A 17,369-nucleotide genomic window follows, 5' to 3' on the forward strand; every position below is an offset into this window, starting at 1 on the left:
AAATAACTTTCATCTACATACTATTTTGACCGAGGCAATGAACTGTCCATGGATTAGCATAGCAATTGATATAACGGGACCATATTTGAGCGTAATTAAAAATTACACAGGTAAGTTAACAGTTACAGAAATCAGGGATGCAGACAGGCTCTCTCTATCTGAGATACTGTGTCCAACACACCGTTTTTTTATGCTGGGCACCTTCTTACCAAAAAAGGATGTTATTATGATATATATTTTTCAATTAAATACTTTGCTAAAATAAAAGTTTAAGGAAGAACAGGCATGCACCACATTACAAGACAAACCAGCAAAACGTGTGTTCATTTAATTTCAAAAAGCATGAAAAGGTAGCATAATGGGATAATGTCTTATTGTGGAGTGTGAAGAATCCAATTCTTTACCTTGTATGCAGTACAAATCACGTTATTGTGGAAGCACCTCCTCTAAGAGTATGAACTAGGCCGTTTGAGAAGGTTTGAATCCTAAGCAAACTGCCTACACATCATACTTCAAATGTATTATTTTTCAGTATACTATATGTTCACTATCATTAAACTTAAACACACTCATTAAAAATGTACTTCAATTTCAAACGCTTTACTTGTAATTTAGTATATTCAATCAACATATACCTGGAGCTGTTTTTAAGTTGACACGTTGATTTTTCTTCATGAAACTCTGCTTGTGAGTGATCAATTACACTATAAGTATACAGTGCCTTGCAAAAGTATTCATAACCCTTGTATTTCTTCAAATTTATTGTGTTGCAAAGTGGGATAACTTTATTTACTTGTCATTTGTTGTCAACAATGAACTCAAAATACTTGTAATGTCAAAGTGAGAGAAAAAAAATAATAGTAATGATTACGATTAATACAATTTGGTAATTACAATACTGTTGTTGCATAATTATTCAGCCCCTTTGTTTAGGCAAGCCTAAATTAGTTCAGGAGTAAAATCTGGCTTAACAAATCACATAAAATGTTACATGGACTCTGTGTGAAATAATAAGGGCTGACATTATTTTTGAAAGACTAACCCTTCCTCTGTCCCCAATACATAAAACACATGTAAGGGAGCCTTTTGAAAGCTTTATAATGTCACAGCAGATTTCCTCCTCTTCGTCTGAAGAGGAGTAAGGATCGGACCAAGATGCGGCGTGGTAAGTGTTCGTCATTTTAATGGAAAACTGAACACTACAAAGTGACAACCGTGACACTAATGCAACACTGTGCTAACAAGTAACATAACATAGACAATCACCCACAACCCACAATGACAAAACAGGCTACCTAAATATGGTTCCCAATCAGAGACAATGACTAACACCTGCCTCTGATTGAGAACCATATCAGGCCAAACACAGAAACAGACAAACTAGACATACAACATAGAATGCCCACTCAGATCACACCCTGACCAAACAAAACATATGAACATGCAAAGAAAACTATGGTGACATATAAAGAAGGGCAGTGATTGGTAGATGGGTAACAATATCAAATCAGACATTGAATATATCTTTAAGCATGTCTCGTTAATAATTATGCTGTGGATTATGTATTAAACCACCAAGACACATCACAGACACAAGTCATCCTTCTGAACTGCAGGACAGGAATAAAGATGCTCAGGGATGTTACCATGATTTTAAAACAGTTACAGAGTTCAATGGCTGTGATGGGAGAAAACTGAGGATGAATCAACAACATTGTAGTGACTCCACAATAATGACTTAAATGACAGAGTGAAAAGAAAAATCTAAATATACAAAACATGCATGTTGTATGCAACAAGGCACTCCCGAGTGGCACAGCGGTCTAAGGCACTGCATTTCAGTGCTAGAGGCATCACTACAGACCCTGGTTTGATTCCAGGCTGTATCACAACCGGCCATGATTGGAAGTCCCATAGGGCGGCGCACAATTGGCCCAATGTCGTTTGGGTTTGGCCAGGGTAGGCCGTCATTGTAAATAAGAATGTATTCTTAACTGACTTGCCTAGTTTAATAAAGGTTAAATAAATAAATTAAGTAATACTGCAACAACAAAAAAACGGCCTCCTTGGTGGCGCAGTGGTTAAGGGCGCTGTACTGCAGCGCCAGCTGTGCCATCAGAGTCCCTGGGTTCGCACCCAGGCTCTGTCGTAACCGGCCGCGACCAGGAGGTCTGTGGGGCGACGCACAATTGGCCTAGCGTCGCCCGGGTTAGGCACTTTATTCCGGCACAAACAAACAAGCCCAAAACACAGGGCGCGGAAATATATGGACCAACCAAAACACAGGGTGCCAGGTCCAGAACACGAACACACCTAACTAACGCACACACGTAACACAAAATTAATCCCGCACAAAACAAGGGCGGGTAAACGTACTTTAAATAAGGAAGCCCATCAAGCACACACAAAAGGTCACAGGTGAAACTTATAAGACAAAACAAACAGACAACGAAAACGGGATCGGTGGCGACTAGTAGGCCGGTGACGACGACCACCAAGCTGCGCCCGAACAGGCAGGGGAGCCAACTTCGGCGGAAGTCGTGACAGTACCTCCCCCTGATGCGCGGCTCCCGAAACGCGCCGCCACCGGCCTCAAGGGCGACCCGGAGGGCAGCGGAAGTCTCTCAGGAGAGAAGGATCCAAAATGTCCCCCACCGGTACCCAGCACCTCTCCTCCGGACCGTACCCCTCCCAGTCCACGAGGTACTGTAGGCCCCTCACCCGGCGTCTCGTGTCCAGAATGCCACGTACTGTGTACGCCGGGGACCCCTCGATTTCCAGAGGGGGTGGAGGGACCTCAGGCACCTCACCTTCCTGAAGGGACCAGCCACCACCGGCCTTAGGAGAGACACATGAAACGATAATACCTAGGAAGTTGTAACCTGTTACACACCTCGTTTATTCTCCTCGGGACTAAATGGCCCCACACACTGCGTCCCCAGCTTCCGGCAGGGCAGGTGGAGGGGCAGGTTTTGGGTCGAGAGCCAGACCCGGTCCCCAAGTGCGAACACGGGGGCCTCACAGCGGTGCTGGTCAGCGCTCCTCTTCTGCCGTTCCCCCGCCAGTCTCAGCGACTCTCAGGATTGTAGTACCTCCCTGGGACGGGGGAAGGTCGGTAAGAAAGTCCACCGATAAGTGTGTCCAGGCACGTTGTGGAACGGGGAGGGTCTGTAACTTCCCTCTAGGCAAGTGTCGAGGAACCTTGCTCTGAGCGCACACCGAGCAGGAGGAGACATAAAATATCACGTCCTTAGCCAACGTGGGCCACCAGTATCTCCCTCTAATACACCGCACTGTCCTTTTGATGCCAGGATGACCCGAGGAGGGTAGAGTATGAGCCCAATGGATTAGTTTATCACGGACCCCCCTCGGCACGTACTGAGCCCCTGCTGGACACCCCTGCTGGACACTGGGGGGAGGGGCAGCTCTAACCGTGATGCCCTCTCTATTTCCGCGTCCACCTCCAATACTACCGTGCCATGAGACATGAAGGTGGAATGATGGGAGTTGGCTCAACGGACCGCTCCTCGGTATCATAGAGGCGGGACAGCGCATTGGCTTTGGTGTTTTGAGAGCCTGGCCGGAACGAGATGGTAAAACGAAACCGGGTAAAAAAAAAACATGGCCCATCTAGCCTGATGCGGATTTAGCCTCCTCGCTGCCCGGATATACTCGAGATTACGATGGTCAGTCCAGATGAGAAAAGAGTGCTTAGCCCCCTCAAACCAATGTCTCCACACCTTCAGAGCCTTGACTACAGCTAACAACTCCCGGTCCCCCACGTCATAGTTTAGCTCCGCCGGACCGAGCTTCCTCGAAAAGAAGGCACAAGGGCGGAGCTTTGGTGGCACACCCGAGCGCTGGGACAGCACGGCCCCGACCCCAGCCTCGGACGCGTCCACCTCCACTATGAACGCTAAAGAGGGGTCCGGATGCACCAACACGGGTGCATTGGTGAACAGCTCCTTCAGATGACTGAAAGCTCTGCCCGCCTCTGCTGACCAACGCAAGCGCACCGGTCCTCCCTTTAGCAGTGAGGTAATGGGAGCAGCCACCTGACCAAAACCCCGGATAAACCTCCAGTAGTAATTGGCAAACCCTAAAAACCGCTGCACCTCTTTCACCGTGGTCGGAGTCGGCCAATTACACACGGCTGTAACGGCATCACACTCCATCACCACCCCGGAGGTGGAAATACGATAACCCAGGAACGAAACGGTCTGTTTGAAGAACACACATTTCTCGGCCTTGCAATACAGATCATGCTCCAACAGTCGCCCAAGTACCTTACGCACCAGAGACACGCGCGCCGCGTGTGTGGCAGAATAGATCAAGATGTCATCTATGTACACTACCACTTCCTGCCCGAGCAGGTCTCAGAGAATCTCATCTACAACGGATTGGAAGGCGGCTGGACCATTTTTCAACTCATAATGGCCAGATGTAGTACTAAATGCGTTTTTCCACTCATCTCCTCCCCGGATACGCACCAGATTATACGCACTCCAGTTTTGTGAAGAAACGCACCCGTGAAATGATTCCACCGCCGCAGCGATGAGAGGTAGTGGGTAAATAAACCCCACTGTGATAGAATTTAGACCTCGATAATCAATGCACGGACGCAGACCTCCCTCCTTCTTCTTCACAAAAAAGAAGCTTGAGGAGACGGGTGATGCGGAGCGCCGAATGTACCCCTGTCCAAGCGATTCAGCAACATATGTCTCCATAGTTACGGTCTCCTCCTGGGACAATGGGTACATGTGACTCCTAGGAAGTGCAGCGTTCACCAGGAGGTCTATCGCACAGTCCCCTCCATGGGAGAGGAGGTGCGGCTGCTCCTGCTGATTCCATGTAGGAGTGCGGGATTCTGTCACGTGGGACTAGGTGTGTGAGGAAGGAATCAAGTGCAGAGAGTTCCACAGGGAAAAAGTGCACTTTAATCCAGCACAAACAAACAAGCCCACAACACAGGGCGCGGAAATATATGGACCACCCAAAACACAGGGTGCCAGGTCCAGAACACGAACACACCTAACTAACGCACACACGTAACACAAAATTAATCCCGCACAAAACAAGGGCAGGTAAACTTTAAATGCTTTAATTAAATAAATGTGTCTTGCTAATTCTATCATAGTTCTAAAATGTAGATATCACACCTTTAGTATGCTTCGCAAAATATAAAAAAAATTGTTATGGGAGCTTGCCTAAGCTACCCACAAACATTTTTACACTATTCTGCCTCCACATTTTTGGCGCCTTGGCGATTCACCCAACAAAAATCAGCTGTACTAGTCTTCTCGTACAGAAAGACTAAAAACCATTGCATATGAGAAATGCACACACAAAAGGACACAGGGGAAACTAATAAGACAAAACAAACAGACAACGAAAAAGGGATCGGTGGTGGCTAGTAGGCCGGTGACGACGACCGCCGAGCACCGCGGAACAGGCAGGGGAGCCAACTTCGGCGGAAGTTGTAACAGGGATGGAGCTAATCACAGGCAAAATCCTTGTGGAAAACCTGCTTCAGTCTGCTTTACAATCGACACTGGGAGAGGAATTCACCTTTCAGCAAGACATTAACCTACATCTCAAATCTCCACTAGCTGCTTACCAAGAAAACATTGAATGTTCCTAAATGGCCAAGTTACAGTTTTGACTTACATCTTTAAATCTGCTTGAAAATCTATGGCAAGACTTGAAAATGGCTGTCTAAACATTATTCCCAACATCTTGACAGTGCTTGAAGAACTATGAAAATAATAAATGGCTAATATTGCACAATCCAGGTGTGTACAGCTCTTAAAGACTTACCCAAGAAGACTAATTTCTGTAATTGTTTCTACCATTTATTAAATCAGGGAGCTGAACAATTATATATTTTTTATTTAATTTAAATCAATCTTTAATATTTTTTATTTTATTGGATTGTTGCCAAGAACATTGTAACAATACAAGGGATAATACTTTGCCAGGTACTGTACTTTCAGTGCCAATAATGTGTTATGAAGTTCAGAGAAAGTTGACATTGATAACTCTTGTTTAGTCCACATAAGGAAACATGCAGAGAGTATACTTTTTCATATCTAAAAAAAATAATATTTAAGTGTACTTTAAAAAAGAAGTATATTTAACTTAAATGTCCACAAAATATATTTCAAGTATACTTTCAAAAACTCATGTGCAAAAAAATGTATATTACCCAGCCTCCTTTTCTGCAGCTGAAGTTCTGGCTGTTATTTTTTGACCTTACTGCAAAACAGCCCATACAAATGCAATGAGCAATGTATTCACTACATGGAACAGCAGATAGTCCATTCCCGAAATCTGAAAGAAGTTTGTTCTGAAGTGTCTGTCCTATATCTAAGATATACCGTACTTAAATATATCCAAAATATACGAATGAAGTTCGATTTAATTATATTTAAAATTATCTAAATTGGCCCTGAAGCAAACATCCTAGCGTCTCTTCCAATCATCTCATCCTGTCTGTCTGTACACCCAAATTAAGTGTGTGTGTATGACTTCCAGACTTATTAGACTATCATATCATAGAGTGGTTCATCATGGGTGGAATAATACCCTCATCAAGACGACAGGAGAATTAGCAGACACACACACATACACAATATTTCAGTTTGAAATGCAGGGTCAAAATCAATCAGTTAATCCAATGAACCCAGATGCTCTTAGTCAGTCACATACTCAACGTATATAAATTCAAGAAGACTATACTTCCAGAGGGGCCATAAAAAAGGCACTGTCAATTCACCTCTCAGGGGATTGTCTTTGTGCTTCAACATTGAGACTCTCTCTCGTTCGCTCTCACACACGCACATGCACGGCACACACACACTCACAAATCTTTGGATTCGATCACTTTGTGAGGGAAAGCAACAAGTTCCTTGAGAGATTACTTCATAGGTACCTTGATCTGAAACCTTAGAATAGCAAGTTGCTATGTTGAACTATGTCCTCTTTAAAGTCTATGGCAGCAGCAATTGCTATAAGGGCACAGAGAATCAGACGAAAAAGCAATTCATATTGACAATGACATTCATAGTCCACTGCACCGGTCACACCTTGGGTTCATTCTATGGGTTGTCTTCTTTTCTTTTTATTGTTTTCTTCTCTGTTTATCTCTTTCTCATAGTCCTCTCAGACAATGAGCTGTAGTCTTTCTGCCCACGGGGTACTGGGCAGAGGCCAACTCATGGCACTGCTCACCAGCACAGAGAGAGAGAGAGAAATAGAGAATGAAATAGAGACCACCTTTGAGCCAGAGGGCTTGGCAGGGTTAGAGCAGTGTGTATGACTGTGTATAATGCTCTGGTCTGACCTCTCTCTCTCTCTCTCTCTCTCTCTCTCTCTCTCTCTCTCTCTCTCTCTCTCTCTCTCTCTCTCTCTCTCTCTCTCTCTCTCTCTCTCTCTCTCTCTCTCTCTCTCTCTCTCTCAAAATGAAACATTCGCCTCAAAACAGTTTTACCTGTGTTCAAAATCAAACACTCCTCTCAAATCATAAACAAAGTGATCAAAATGATATACACTCTCAAGCAGTCATTAAACAATACACCGAAAAATAGAAAACACATTGCTCAAAACAAACAATTCGCTAGGAGAGGTACATTTTTAATCTAAAAAAATATTCATATTTTTACGTCATTGTCTTTTGATGAACGAAAACATGTTCTATCATAGTAGCTCAAAATTGATCAGAAATTACTACTCTGCTTTGCTCTTTGCAATTTTGTTTTTGGTTCTTCCTCCTCCTTGTACCCCTATTTTTACAGTACTGTACCCTGCATCTCACAAATTTGTCCTTTGTCTCTGTGATACTGTAATTCTTGTTCTTTGTTGATATGAACCTGCAACCAGTCAAAATCTATTGAGCAGTCAGTACTGTTAATAAATTGAATGCACAATGTTCAGGGCCATAAAATGTGTCCATTTTACAGTATACAGCCTACTGCACTGTACTACAGTATCCATTCTCAGACTTTCACCTTCCCACCTTCAACAACCTGTTTGCTCTCTGAACTGGCTTATATTGGTTGTGTCGCATCATTTGAAACAGGTTAAATCAATTTTGAGTGGTTGTGTTCAATCAATGACATATGTTCTCTATTTGTATTTGATTGTTGCCACTTGTGTTTACCAGTATGGATGACATGTGCATTAGAGTGCAGAATGTGTTTTGAGAATGAGAATGTGTTTAGAGTTTTGCTGAAAAGTGTAAGTGAGATCTGCAAATTGTGTTTTACCATGTGAAATGGTTTAAGGTATTGACAACAGACTGCATAATTAGCTAAATGAGTCTTTGTTCAGTCAATGGGTTTTAGTGTTTTAGCAATTGAGAAAAACTGTAATATTGTATTGTATTTTAAAATCGATAATGTTGTGATAATTTTGTTTGATTTACTCATGAAATGGCTAGTGTTTTTTAGGCAACAGTCTGAAACAGGGAGCTACTTGTCCAATAAGAAATGCACATTTTAGTTTTCCAAAACGTTTTAAAGCATTTTGCTACTGGGTGCCCGGATGAAAATGACCAGACTTGTGTATGTGTAAATGGCTTGTGTATGTGTAAATGGCTTGTGTATGTGTAAATGGCTTGTGTGTTTACATTTCTCCTTTCTTTCTCTCCTACAGTTAGAACAGATTCAGAAGCACAACTGGTACATGTGAGTGTACTTTTCTTTTCTCTCTTTTCATCCTAATGTTCTCTCATTGATTCGGGATTTCAAAGGGACAAAGGAAGAGTTAGGATAAATTGGATAAAAGTAGTCAAAGGTGGGGAGACGAGGGTGAGGGGAGGGAGGGATGTCTCAGTTGGTCTGGGTTAGAGGAGGAAGCAAGGGATCGGGAAGCGCGCATTAGAGAAAAGTTTGTTTTTGTGTGAGTGCTTTTGCGCATGTGTGTGCGTCTTTTCTGATGAATGGCCTCGCCATATCAGCAGCAAGGACAGAGATCCAACACATCTACTGGCTTCGGAGGGAGGGAGCGGGAGAGGGAGAGGGAGAGGGAGAGGGAGAGAGAGAGAGAGAGAGAGAGAGAGAGAGAGAGAGAGAGAGAGAGAGAGAGGATAATGGGGAGAGAGAGCAGAGGAGAGATAGAGAGAAAGAAACACTAGAGAAGCCGGGCCTCAAGGGACCCCACTTTGAGGCAATGAACAGTCACTTTGACTGCAACAAATTGGAAAAGTCTAATATATACGTTTCATTTATGCTATCAGAAAAATTATATTTTGCTTGTGTTTCTAAAGGTCTTGAGTAAAAAATAAATAAATCATAGAACACAATGGCATTTTTATAAGTTTATGTTACTGTAGGCAATCTGCTGCCTCACATGTGGAGGGCATGGAACAGCGGTTAATCTTGGAAAAAGTTTTTAAATAGAGTTAATTTCTTTAATTTCGAGAGTTACTTGATGAAGGTAAGTATTTTGGAAACCTCAGAATTTGCTGTTTCTGATACCATATAGGAATCAAAATGTCTTACCTGAATGTGACTCTATGGGAAGATAAATGAAAGTTAATGACTGGCGGTGAATGAGGGGTGTGGCGGAAATTTTTGTTTCCACTTAAAACTGCTTATGACGCTAATTCTGTTTGTGATATCAAAATTCTGACAACATACAGAGCCTTCAGAAAGTATTCACACCCATTGACTTCTTCCACATTTTGCTGTGCTACAGCCTGAATTTAAAATGGATTCAACTGAGATTTTGTGTCACTGGCCTACACACAATATCCGATAATGTCAAAGTGGAATTATGTTTGTCGAAATGTTTAAAAACGAATTACAAATGAAAAGATGAAATGTCTTGAGTCAATGAGTATTCAACCACGTTGTTATTGCAAGCCTAAATAAGTTCAGGAGGCAAAATTTGCTTAACAAGTCACGTGACATCTGTCGAGCAGTGAAACACAGATTCAATCACAAAGACCAGGGAGGTTTTCCAATGTCTCGCAATTTTTTATAATTTTTTTTATTTTACTAGGCAAGTCAGTTAAGAACAAATTTACAATGACGGCCTACCGGTGAACAGTGGGTTAACTGCATTGTTCAGGGGTAGAACGACAGATTTTTACCTTGTCAACCTCGGGGATTTGATCCAGCAACCTTTCAGTTACTGGCCCAACGCTCTAACCACTGGGCTACCTGCCGCAAAGAAGGGCACCTATAAAAAGCAGACATTGAATATCCCTTTGAGTATGGTGAGCACCCTAACAACAGAGAACCCTTACAACGCAAGAGTGTATTTTATCCCTGGAATTCAATCCAGATTAGGATGGGATTCCTTTAGCTGAACCTTGCACTCCGCGTCCTTGTCGAATCCAAACAACCATATGTACTAACAAGCGGATCCCCAGTGGATATCTTCCTGCGCTGCGAACCAGAGAGTGTACATCCGCCTAGACGCTGAGAACGTGTACCGCAAACACATTCCCCCCAGCGCACACTTGAGTTGGGCTGGGACTGATTGGACCGGACAAGCAGTTAAAGGTTCACCCTTTTTGAATGTTATATTGTTTTTGTGCATCTCTGCGTGATGTTCTATCGATTTCCTGGGTCATTTCATGTTTTCATGTGTATCTGAGTTATTGGTGTTCAAGCAGGCAGAAATCCGTCCAGTATGACATAGCACTGTGTTAGTCGCTCTCACTACACTGGAAGTTAATAGGATGACTTTTAGATAGCGAAAACGTCTATCATACATGTCAGATTTCAATACCGGCATATGCCTTAACGGGAGGGTGTATTTTTTCGAATGAGCCATGGACCATATTTTTGCAATATTCCTACCTCGAGAAATGTTTCATTTAAAGGAGCGTCTTGCACATTTTTCATATTTGTCTGCCTCTTCAGTCCAGGGTGCATTGCATAGTCCAGTTGCCAGAGATGTTATGGAAAGGAGATAGGAATCCACTGAATGAAGGAATGTATAATGCACCACCCAGCAGACAGTTGACCAATCGCGTTAACGTTGTCATGCTGCGTCACACGGTTGCTCAAATCAAATCAAATGTTATTGGTCACATACACACGGTTAACAGAGGTTATTGCGAGTGTAGTGAAATGCTTGTGCTTCTAGTTCCGACAGTGCAGCAATATCTAAAAAGTAATATCTAACAATTCCACAACAAATACCTAATACACACAGATCTAAGTAAAGGAATGGAATATGGATGAGCAATGACAGAGCGGCATAGGCTAAGATGCAATAGATATTATAGAATAGAGTATTTACATATGAGATGAGTAATGCAAGATATGTAAACATTATTAAAGTGGCATTATTAAAGTGACTAGTGTTCCATTTATTAAAGTGGCCAATGATTTCAAGAATTTATGTAGGCAGCAGCCTCTCTGTGCTAGTCTTGGCTATTTAACAGTCTGATGGACTTGAGATAGAAATTGTTTTTCAGTCTCTCGGTCCCAGCTTTGATGCACCTGTACTGACCTCACCTTCTGGATGGTAGCGGGGTGAACAGGCAGTGGCTTGCAGTTGTGGGCGGTACAGTTGCCGTGCCAGGCGGTGATACAGCCCGACAGGATGCTCTCAATTGTGCATCTGTAAAGGTTTGTGAGGGTTTTAGGTGGCAAGACAAATTTCTTTCTTCAGTCTCCTGAGGTTTAAGAGGCGCTGTTATGCCTTCTTCACCACACTGTCTGTGTGGGTGGACCATTTCAGTTTGTCAGTGATGTGTATGCCGAGGAACTTAAAACCTTCCACCTTCTCCACTGCTGTACCGTCAATTTGGATAGGGGGTGCTCCCTCTGCTGTTTCCTGAAGTCCATAATCATCTCCTTTGTGTTGTTGATGTTGAGTGAGAGGTTATTTTCCTGACACCAACTCCGACAGCCCTCACCTGTCTCGTCATTTTTGGCAATGAAGTCTAATACTGTTGTGTCGTCTGCAAACTTGATTGAGTTGGAGGTGTTCATGGCCACACAGTCATGGGTGAACAGGGAGTACGGGAGGGGGCTGAGCACGCACCATTATGGTGCCCCAGTGTTGAGGATCAGCAAAGTGGTGTTGTTGTTTCCTACCGTTAGGAAGTCCAGCACCCAATTGCGCAGGACGGAGTTGAGACCCAGGGCCTCAAGTTTAATGATGAGCTTCGAGGGTACTATGATGCTGAATGCGGACCTTTAGTCAATGAACAGCATTCTTGCATAGGAATTATTCTTGTCCAGATGGGATAGGGCAGTGTGATGGTGATTGCGTCGTCTGTGGACCTATTGGGGCAGTAAGCAAATTGAAGTGGGTCTAGGGTGATATTAAGTAAGGTGGAGGTGATATGATCCTTGACTTGTCTCTGAATGTTCTTCATGATGATAGAAGTTCAATTACCTTTGCATTCTTGGGTACATGAACAATGGTGGCCATATTGAAGCATGTGGGGACAGCAGACTGGGATAGGGAGAGATTGAATATATCCATTAACACACCAGCTAGCTGGTCTGCACATGCTCTGAGGATGCGGCTATGCTGGCGTTTGGGCCGGCAGCCTTGCGAGGGTTAACACATTTACATGTCTTACTCACTTTGGCCTTGGAGAAGGAGAGCCACAGTCCTTTTTAGCGGGCCGTGTCGGTGGCACTGTATTATCCTCAAAGCGGGCAAAGAAGGTGTTTAGTTTGTCTGGAAGCAAGACGTCGGTGTCCTTGACGTGGCTGGTTTTTCTTTTGTAGTCTGTGACTGTCTGTAGATCCTGCCACATATGTCTTGTGTCTGAGCCGTTGAATTGCGAATCCACTTTGTCTCTATACTGGCATTTCACTTGTTTGACTGCCTTGCGGAGAGAATAACTATACTGTTTGTATTCGGCCATATTCCCAGTCACCTTTCCATGGTTAAATTCAGTGGTTTTCACTTTCAGTTTTGCGCGATGCCGCCATCTGTCCACTATTTCTGGTTAGGGTAGGTTTTAATAGTCACAGTGGGTACAACATCTCCTATACACTTCCTTATAAACTCACTCACCGAATCAGAGGAAACATCTATATTATTCTCTGAGGCTACCCAGAACATATCCCAGTCTATGTGATCAAAACAATCTTGAAGCGTGGATTCCGATTGGTCAGACCAGAATAGTCCTTAGTCCGAGAACTTCCTGTTTGAGTTTCTGCCTATAGGAAAGGAGGAGCAAAATGGAGTAATGGTCAGATTTGCAGAAAGGAGGGCGGGGAGGGCCTTATATGCATTGCGGAAGTTAGAGTAACAGTGGTCCAGTGTTTTTCGAGCGCGAGTGTTACAGTCGATGTGCTGATAGAATTTAGGTAGCCTTGTTCTCAAATTTGCTTTGTTAAAATCCCCAGCTACAATAAATGGAGCCTCAGGATCTATGGTTTCCAGGTTGCAAAATGTCCAGTCATGTTCCGTGAGGGCCGTCGTGGTATCGGCTTGAGGGGGATATACACGGCTGTGACAATAAGTAAAGAGAATTCTCTTGGGAGATAATACGGTCGACATTTGATTGTGAGGAATTCTAGGTCAGATGGACAAAAATACTTGAGTTCCTGTATGTTGTTACAATTACACAATGAGTGTTTAATCATGAAACATACACCCTTCTTCTTCTTCCTGGAGAGATGCTTATTCCTGTCGGTGCGACACACGGAGAATGCAGGTGGCTATACCGACTCCGACAGCATATCCCGAGAAAGCCATGTTTCTGTGAAACTGAGTATGTTACAATCCCTGATGTCTCTATGGAAAGCAACCCTTGCCCTATTTTGGTCTACCTTGTTGTCTAGAGATGGGACATTAGCGACTAATGGGTGGTGTGGGTGGTGTGGGTGGTGTGCGCGCATACGAAGTCTGACCAGAAAACCGTTCTGTCTCCCTCTTCTCCGGCGGGGTAGTTTTTGGTAGGCCTCTGGAATCAGTTTAAATGCCCTGGGTGGTGCAGACAAAGAATCCGCTTCGGGAAAGTCGTATTCCTGGTTGTAGTGCTTGTAAGTTGACATCGCTCTGATATCCAATAGTTCTTCCCGGCTGTATATAATAACCCTTAAGATTTTCTGGGCTAACAATGTAAGAAATAATGCATAAAAAAACTAAATACTGCAAAGTTTCCTAAGGACTAGAAGCGAGACTGCCCTCTCTGTCGGCACCATCTTTAAGGGGAAAATAGACATGTTTCTCAACATATACACTGACTATGAGAAGAGATTGCGTGACTATTAGCTTAGCAGCCCTATCCCCCAGATAGATCTTCTCATAGTCAGTGTGTATGTTGTGAAACATGCCTATTTTCCTTGAAAATACATAATGTCACGATTTCAAAGCTATAGGATATTACAGACAGCAAGTTAATTATGTCAGATCTCTGAAAAGATTTGTAATGTTGTACTTCTTGTTGACGAAATATGTGCTAATGTTGTGTTTTTGAGCTAGCACCCAATAGATTCCCATTCACTCCTTGAAGAAGAGCGCTCCTTGTCCCAGAATCGCTCAGTATGCACCGTGCGGCCCATTGGCGTAGCATGGGCAATGTTTCCCATCTCCTCAAAAGTATATCTGCCGATGCGAATATCAGGCTCCACTCTGTGAGGCACATCAATTTGTCGATTGAACATGGTGGGATTGTTTAGGCAATTTTACAGTCAACTAGCTACTTTACATGCTGATATTGTCTTTGCTATAATGGTGTGTAGCTACGTTTGCTTGCTAGCTAGCTAGCCAGCCAGTCCGTAGAAAGAGCATTGCATTGTGGATTTTGTGGTCGACTTGAGCTACAACAATTTTTCATATTGCTACCAACCTTGTTGTAATGCTAAAATGAAAAATTTGTTCACAAACAATATTGTTCTCACATATTAGTGTTATTTGGCACTATAAATTAAAGGAATGAGTGGTTTTGGGTGGATTTTTCCTTTAAGCATGCCCTGCTAGACACCGATCACATGTTGGCACAACAAAAGGATTAGCAGAGCCCAGACGCGATTCTTTGGAGTTTTACTCTCAATAGGGGCAGCGGTAGGGACACTCCTCTTTTTAGGTACCACTGCCATCAATACAGTCAGGCTGGCCACTGTCAAAAAGAATGTTAGAGAACTAACAGATGAGCTGGCCCTAATCCAACAACAGCTGAAGGCCCAGTCACTTAGGTTGCAACATGTGGGAAAGAATTTCCAAGACACTATTCTTAAACCCTTATCCAGTGATGAGCGCTGCCGTGCAAGACTGACAACCAGAGATAATGTGACCACCATAGGTGGAGATGGTAGAGACATGTGGCTTGTTAACACACCATTCACCTCCGCACAGAAGGTTGGTGGCATCTTAATTGGGGACGACGGGCTCATGGTAATGGCTGGAGTATAGGTGGAAGGGTATCAAATACATGGTCTCCATCTGTTTGATGCCATTCCATTTGTTCCGTTCCAGACATTATAATGAGCTCTCCTCTCCTCAGCAGCCTTCACTGCACCTCCACTTCCATGACCTCCTGTAGGACCGTCATGACTCAATCACCCAACATGCCATTCCAAACTAGACAGTCTTTGTTAATGAGACCAAATTCTTTGAGGGACAGATGGCCGTTGATCTTAGTCTTCTTAATCACGGCCTGATAATCAGTCCCGCTCATGGACAATGCCTGACAGTATTTTGAATGCTACCATGATCCTTGGTTTCATTGCCCGTGGCATGTGCTCTTACTACTTTCGTAAGCACACACACGCAATGGTGGATGTAATGAGGACTTATACTAGAATCTCTAGTGTCGGGCCTGAGTTAATACCAATCTTTGGTCTGCTAGCGTGGGTTCCTTAGACCCTATAACTGTTACAGCTTCTGCTTCCCTAGCTGCTTTCCCAGAGGTCTCCAGGTCAGCACTGTAGGCCTCCCTAAGCTGATGCCCCTGGGCCTTATGACCTTATAAGTAATCAACAATTTGTATTAATGCCAGGCACAACTGGCTGAAATTACTTTTTTGCATCTACCTATCAATTTTGAGATTTGTTGGTGTTTTGGTCCATTATTAAAAAAATATATATTTTCTTTATTTTATCACACTACTGTCATCAACATTTTTATGCATTTTAACCACTTTAAAATGGACATTCATCAATCATTTTAAAGCTCACTGCACTCAATTAAGCATAATGTAAAAGCCCATTTCATAGAAAAAGTGGACTGGACTATATATTTTGTAATTTATTTTAAAGAGATGGTGATTGGGTCTAATTAGGCGTTTGGCACTATGAATTCAGTGTACTTGTCTTTAAGAGGGTTAAATAATAAACAAGTAATTGGTTGAGTGAAGCCAGGTGTGAAAGACAAAGACAGAACAAATGGAAAATGAAAAATGGATCGGCGGTAGCTAGAAAGCCGGTGACGTCGACAGCCGAACGCCGCCCGAACAAGGAGAGGGACCGACTTCGGCGGAAGTCGTGACACACAACGCCAACTCATTTTTCTCAGCTTCAGAAGCATCTGCATTCAGCAAATATTGTGTGGTTATCCTTAGATATTTTCTCCAGACTTACCCACAGGGCATTGTTGATATGTTATAATTTTTTATTCTAGATAACATTTTCTTTGAAAAAATGCTCAAACAATGCATTTTACGTGCATGTCTTTAGTATTTAAGATTTTTTTTAAAGTATTAATCCATAATCTGCGCTGGACAAGTCCGGTCCTGGAGTGTCTTAACAAATTGAAACTCAAAAATGTAGGCATCCAGTCTCCAGAAAAAGATATTTGCACGATATGCAAATATGCACATATTTAATGGAATAGTGGCTCGTTTGCATGTTTTAATACAAAATTTAAGAAAAGTTGTAATACAAACAATTATTATATTTGAGTTTACGTTCAACTGGTAAAAGTTGTTTGTGATATGAATAACGGAAAAAAACGTACCTTATGAGAGTGAGGACTTAAGCAACACACCATTTAAGTAGGATCGCCCTAGGCAGGGCATATTAGACAAATGTCCTAATAGAGTCCTTTAGCCAAATGTATGGATGATATAAAAATAAATGAGACAAATGAGACAAAACAATATGCGAATATTGTCCCTACTGGAAGACGAGGAAAAGGAGACCTTTCCAGCTACATGATCAAGCTGATATCGGAGGAGCTTAGCGTGGATGTATCACTTGAGGATCTGGAGCAATGCCATCGGACCGGTGTGAAGCAGAAGAACATTAAGTACTGTACCCTCGCATGGTAATCTTTAAACTGTGGAACTATCAGACCAAAGTCAATATTCTGAAGGCACTGTGGGAAAGGAGATTAAAATCCATGGCCAGGCCATTTGAGTTGTCCAGGATCTGTCTGCTAAACTGAGGAAAAAACGTAAGAATTTCATTCTGATCAGGCAGTCACTTGAGGTCTCAACTCTGATT

At 43.0% G+C, this 17,369-nt stretch overlaps 1 protein-coding gene across 1 annotated transcript in view; it reads left to right on the forward strand.

Annotated features, from left to right (window-relative positions):
• Positions 1–17,369, forward strand: part of LOC139367884 (BR serine/threonine kinase 2a) — a 497,374-nt gene that overhangs the window by 413,796 nt on the left and 66,209 nt on the right. The window contains exon 9 of the mRNA XM_071106247.1: positions 8,653–8,684. Coding sequence (XP_070962348.1) covers positions 8,653–8,684 — 32 coding nt within the window. The remainder of the gene's footprint in view (positions 1–8,652; positions 8,685–17,369) is intronic.

Source organism: Oncorhynchus clarkii, chromosome 2, assembly GCF_045791955.1.
Source record: "Oncorhynchus clarkii lewisi isolate Uvic-CL-2024 chromosome 2, UVic_Ocla_1.0, whole genome shotgun sequence".
Taxonomy (NCBI): domain Eukaryota; kingdom Metazoa; phylum Chordata; class Actinopteri; order Salmoniformes; family Salmonidae; genus Oncorhynchus; species Oncorhynchus clarkii.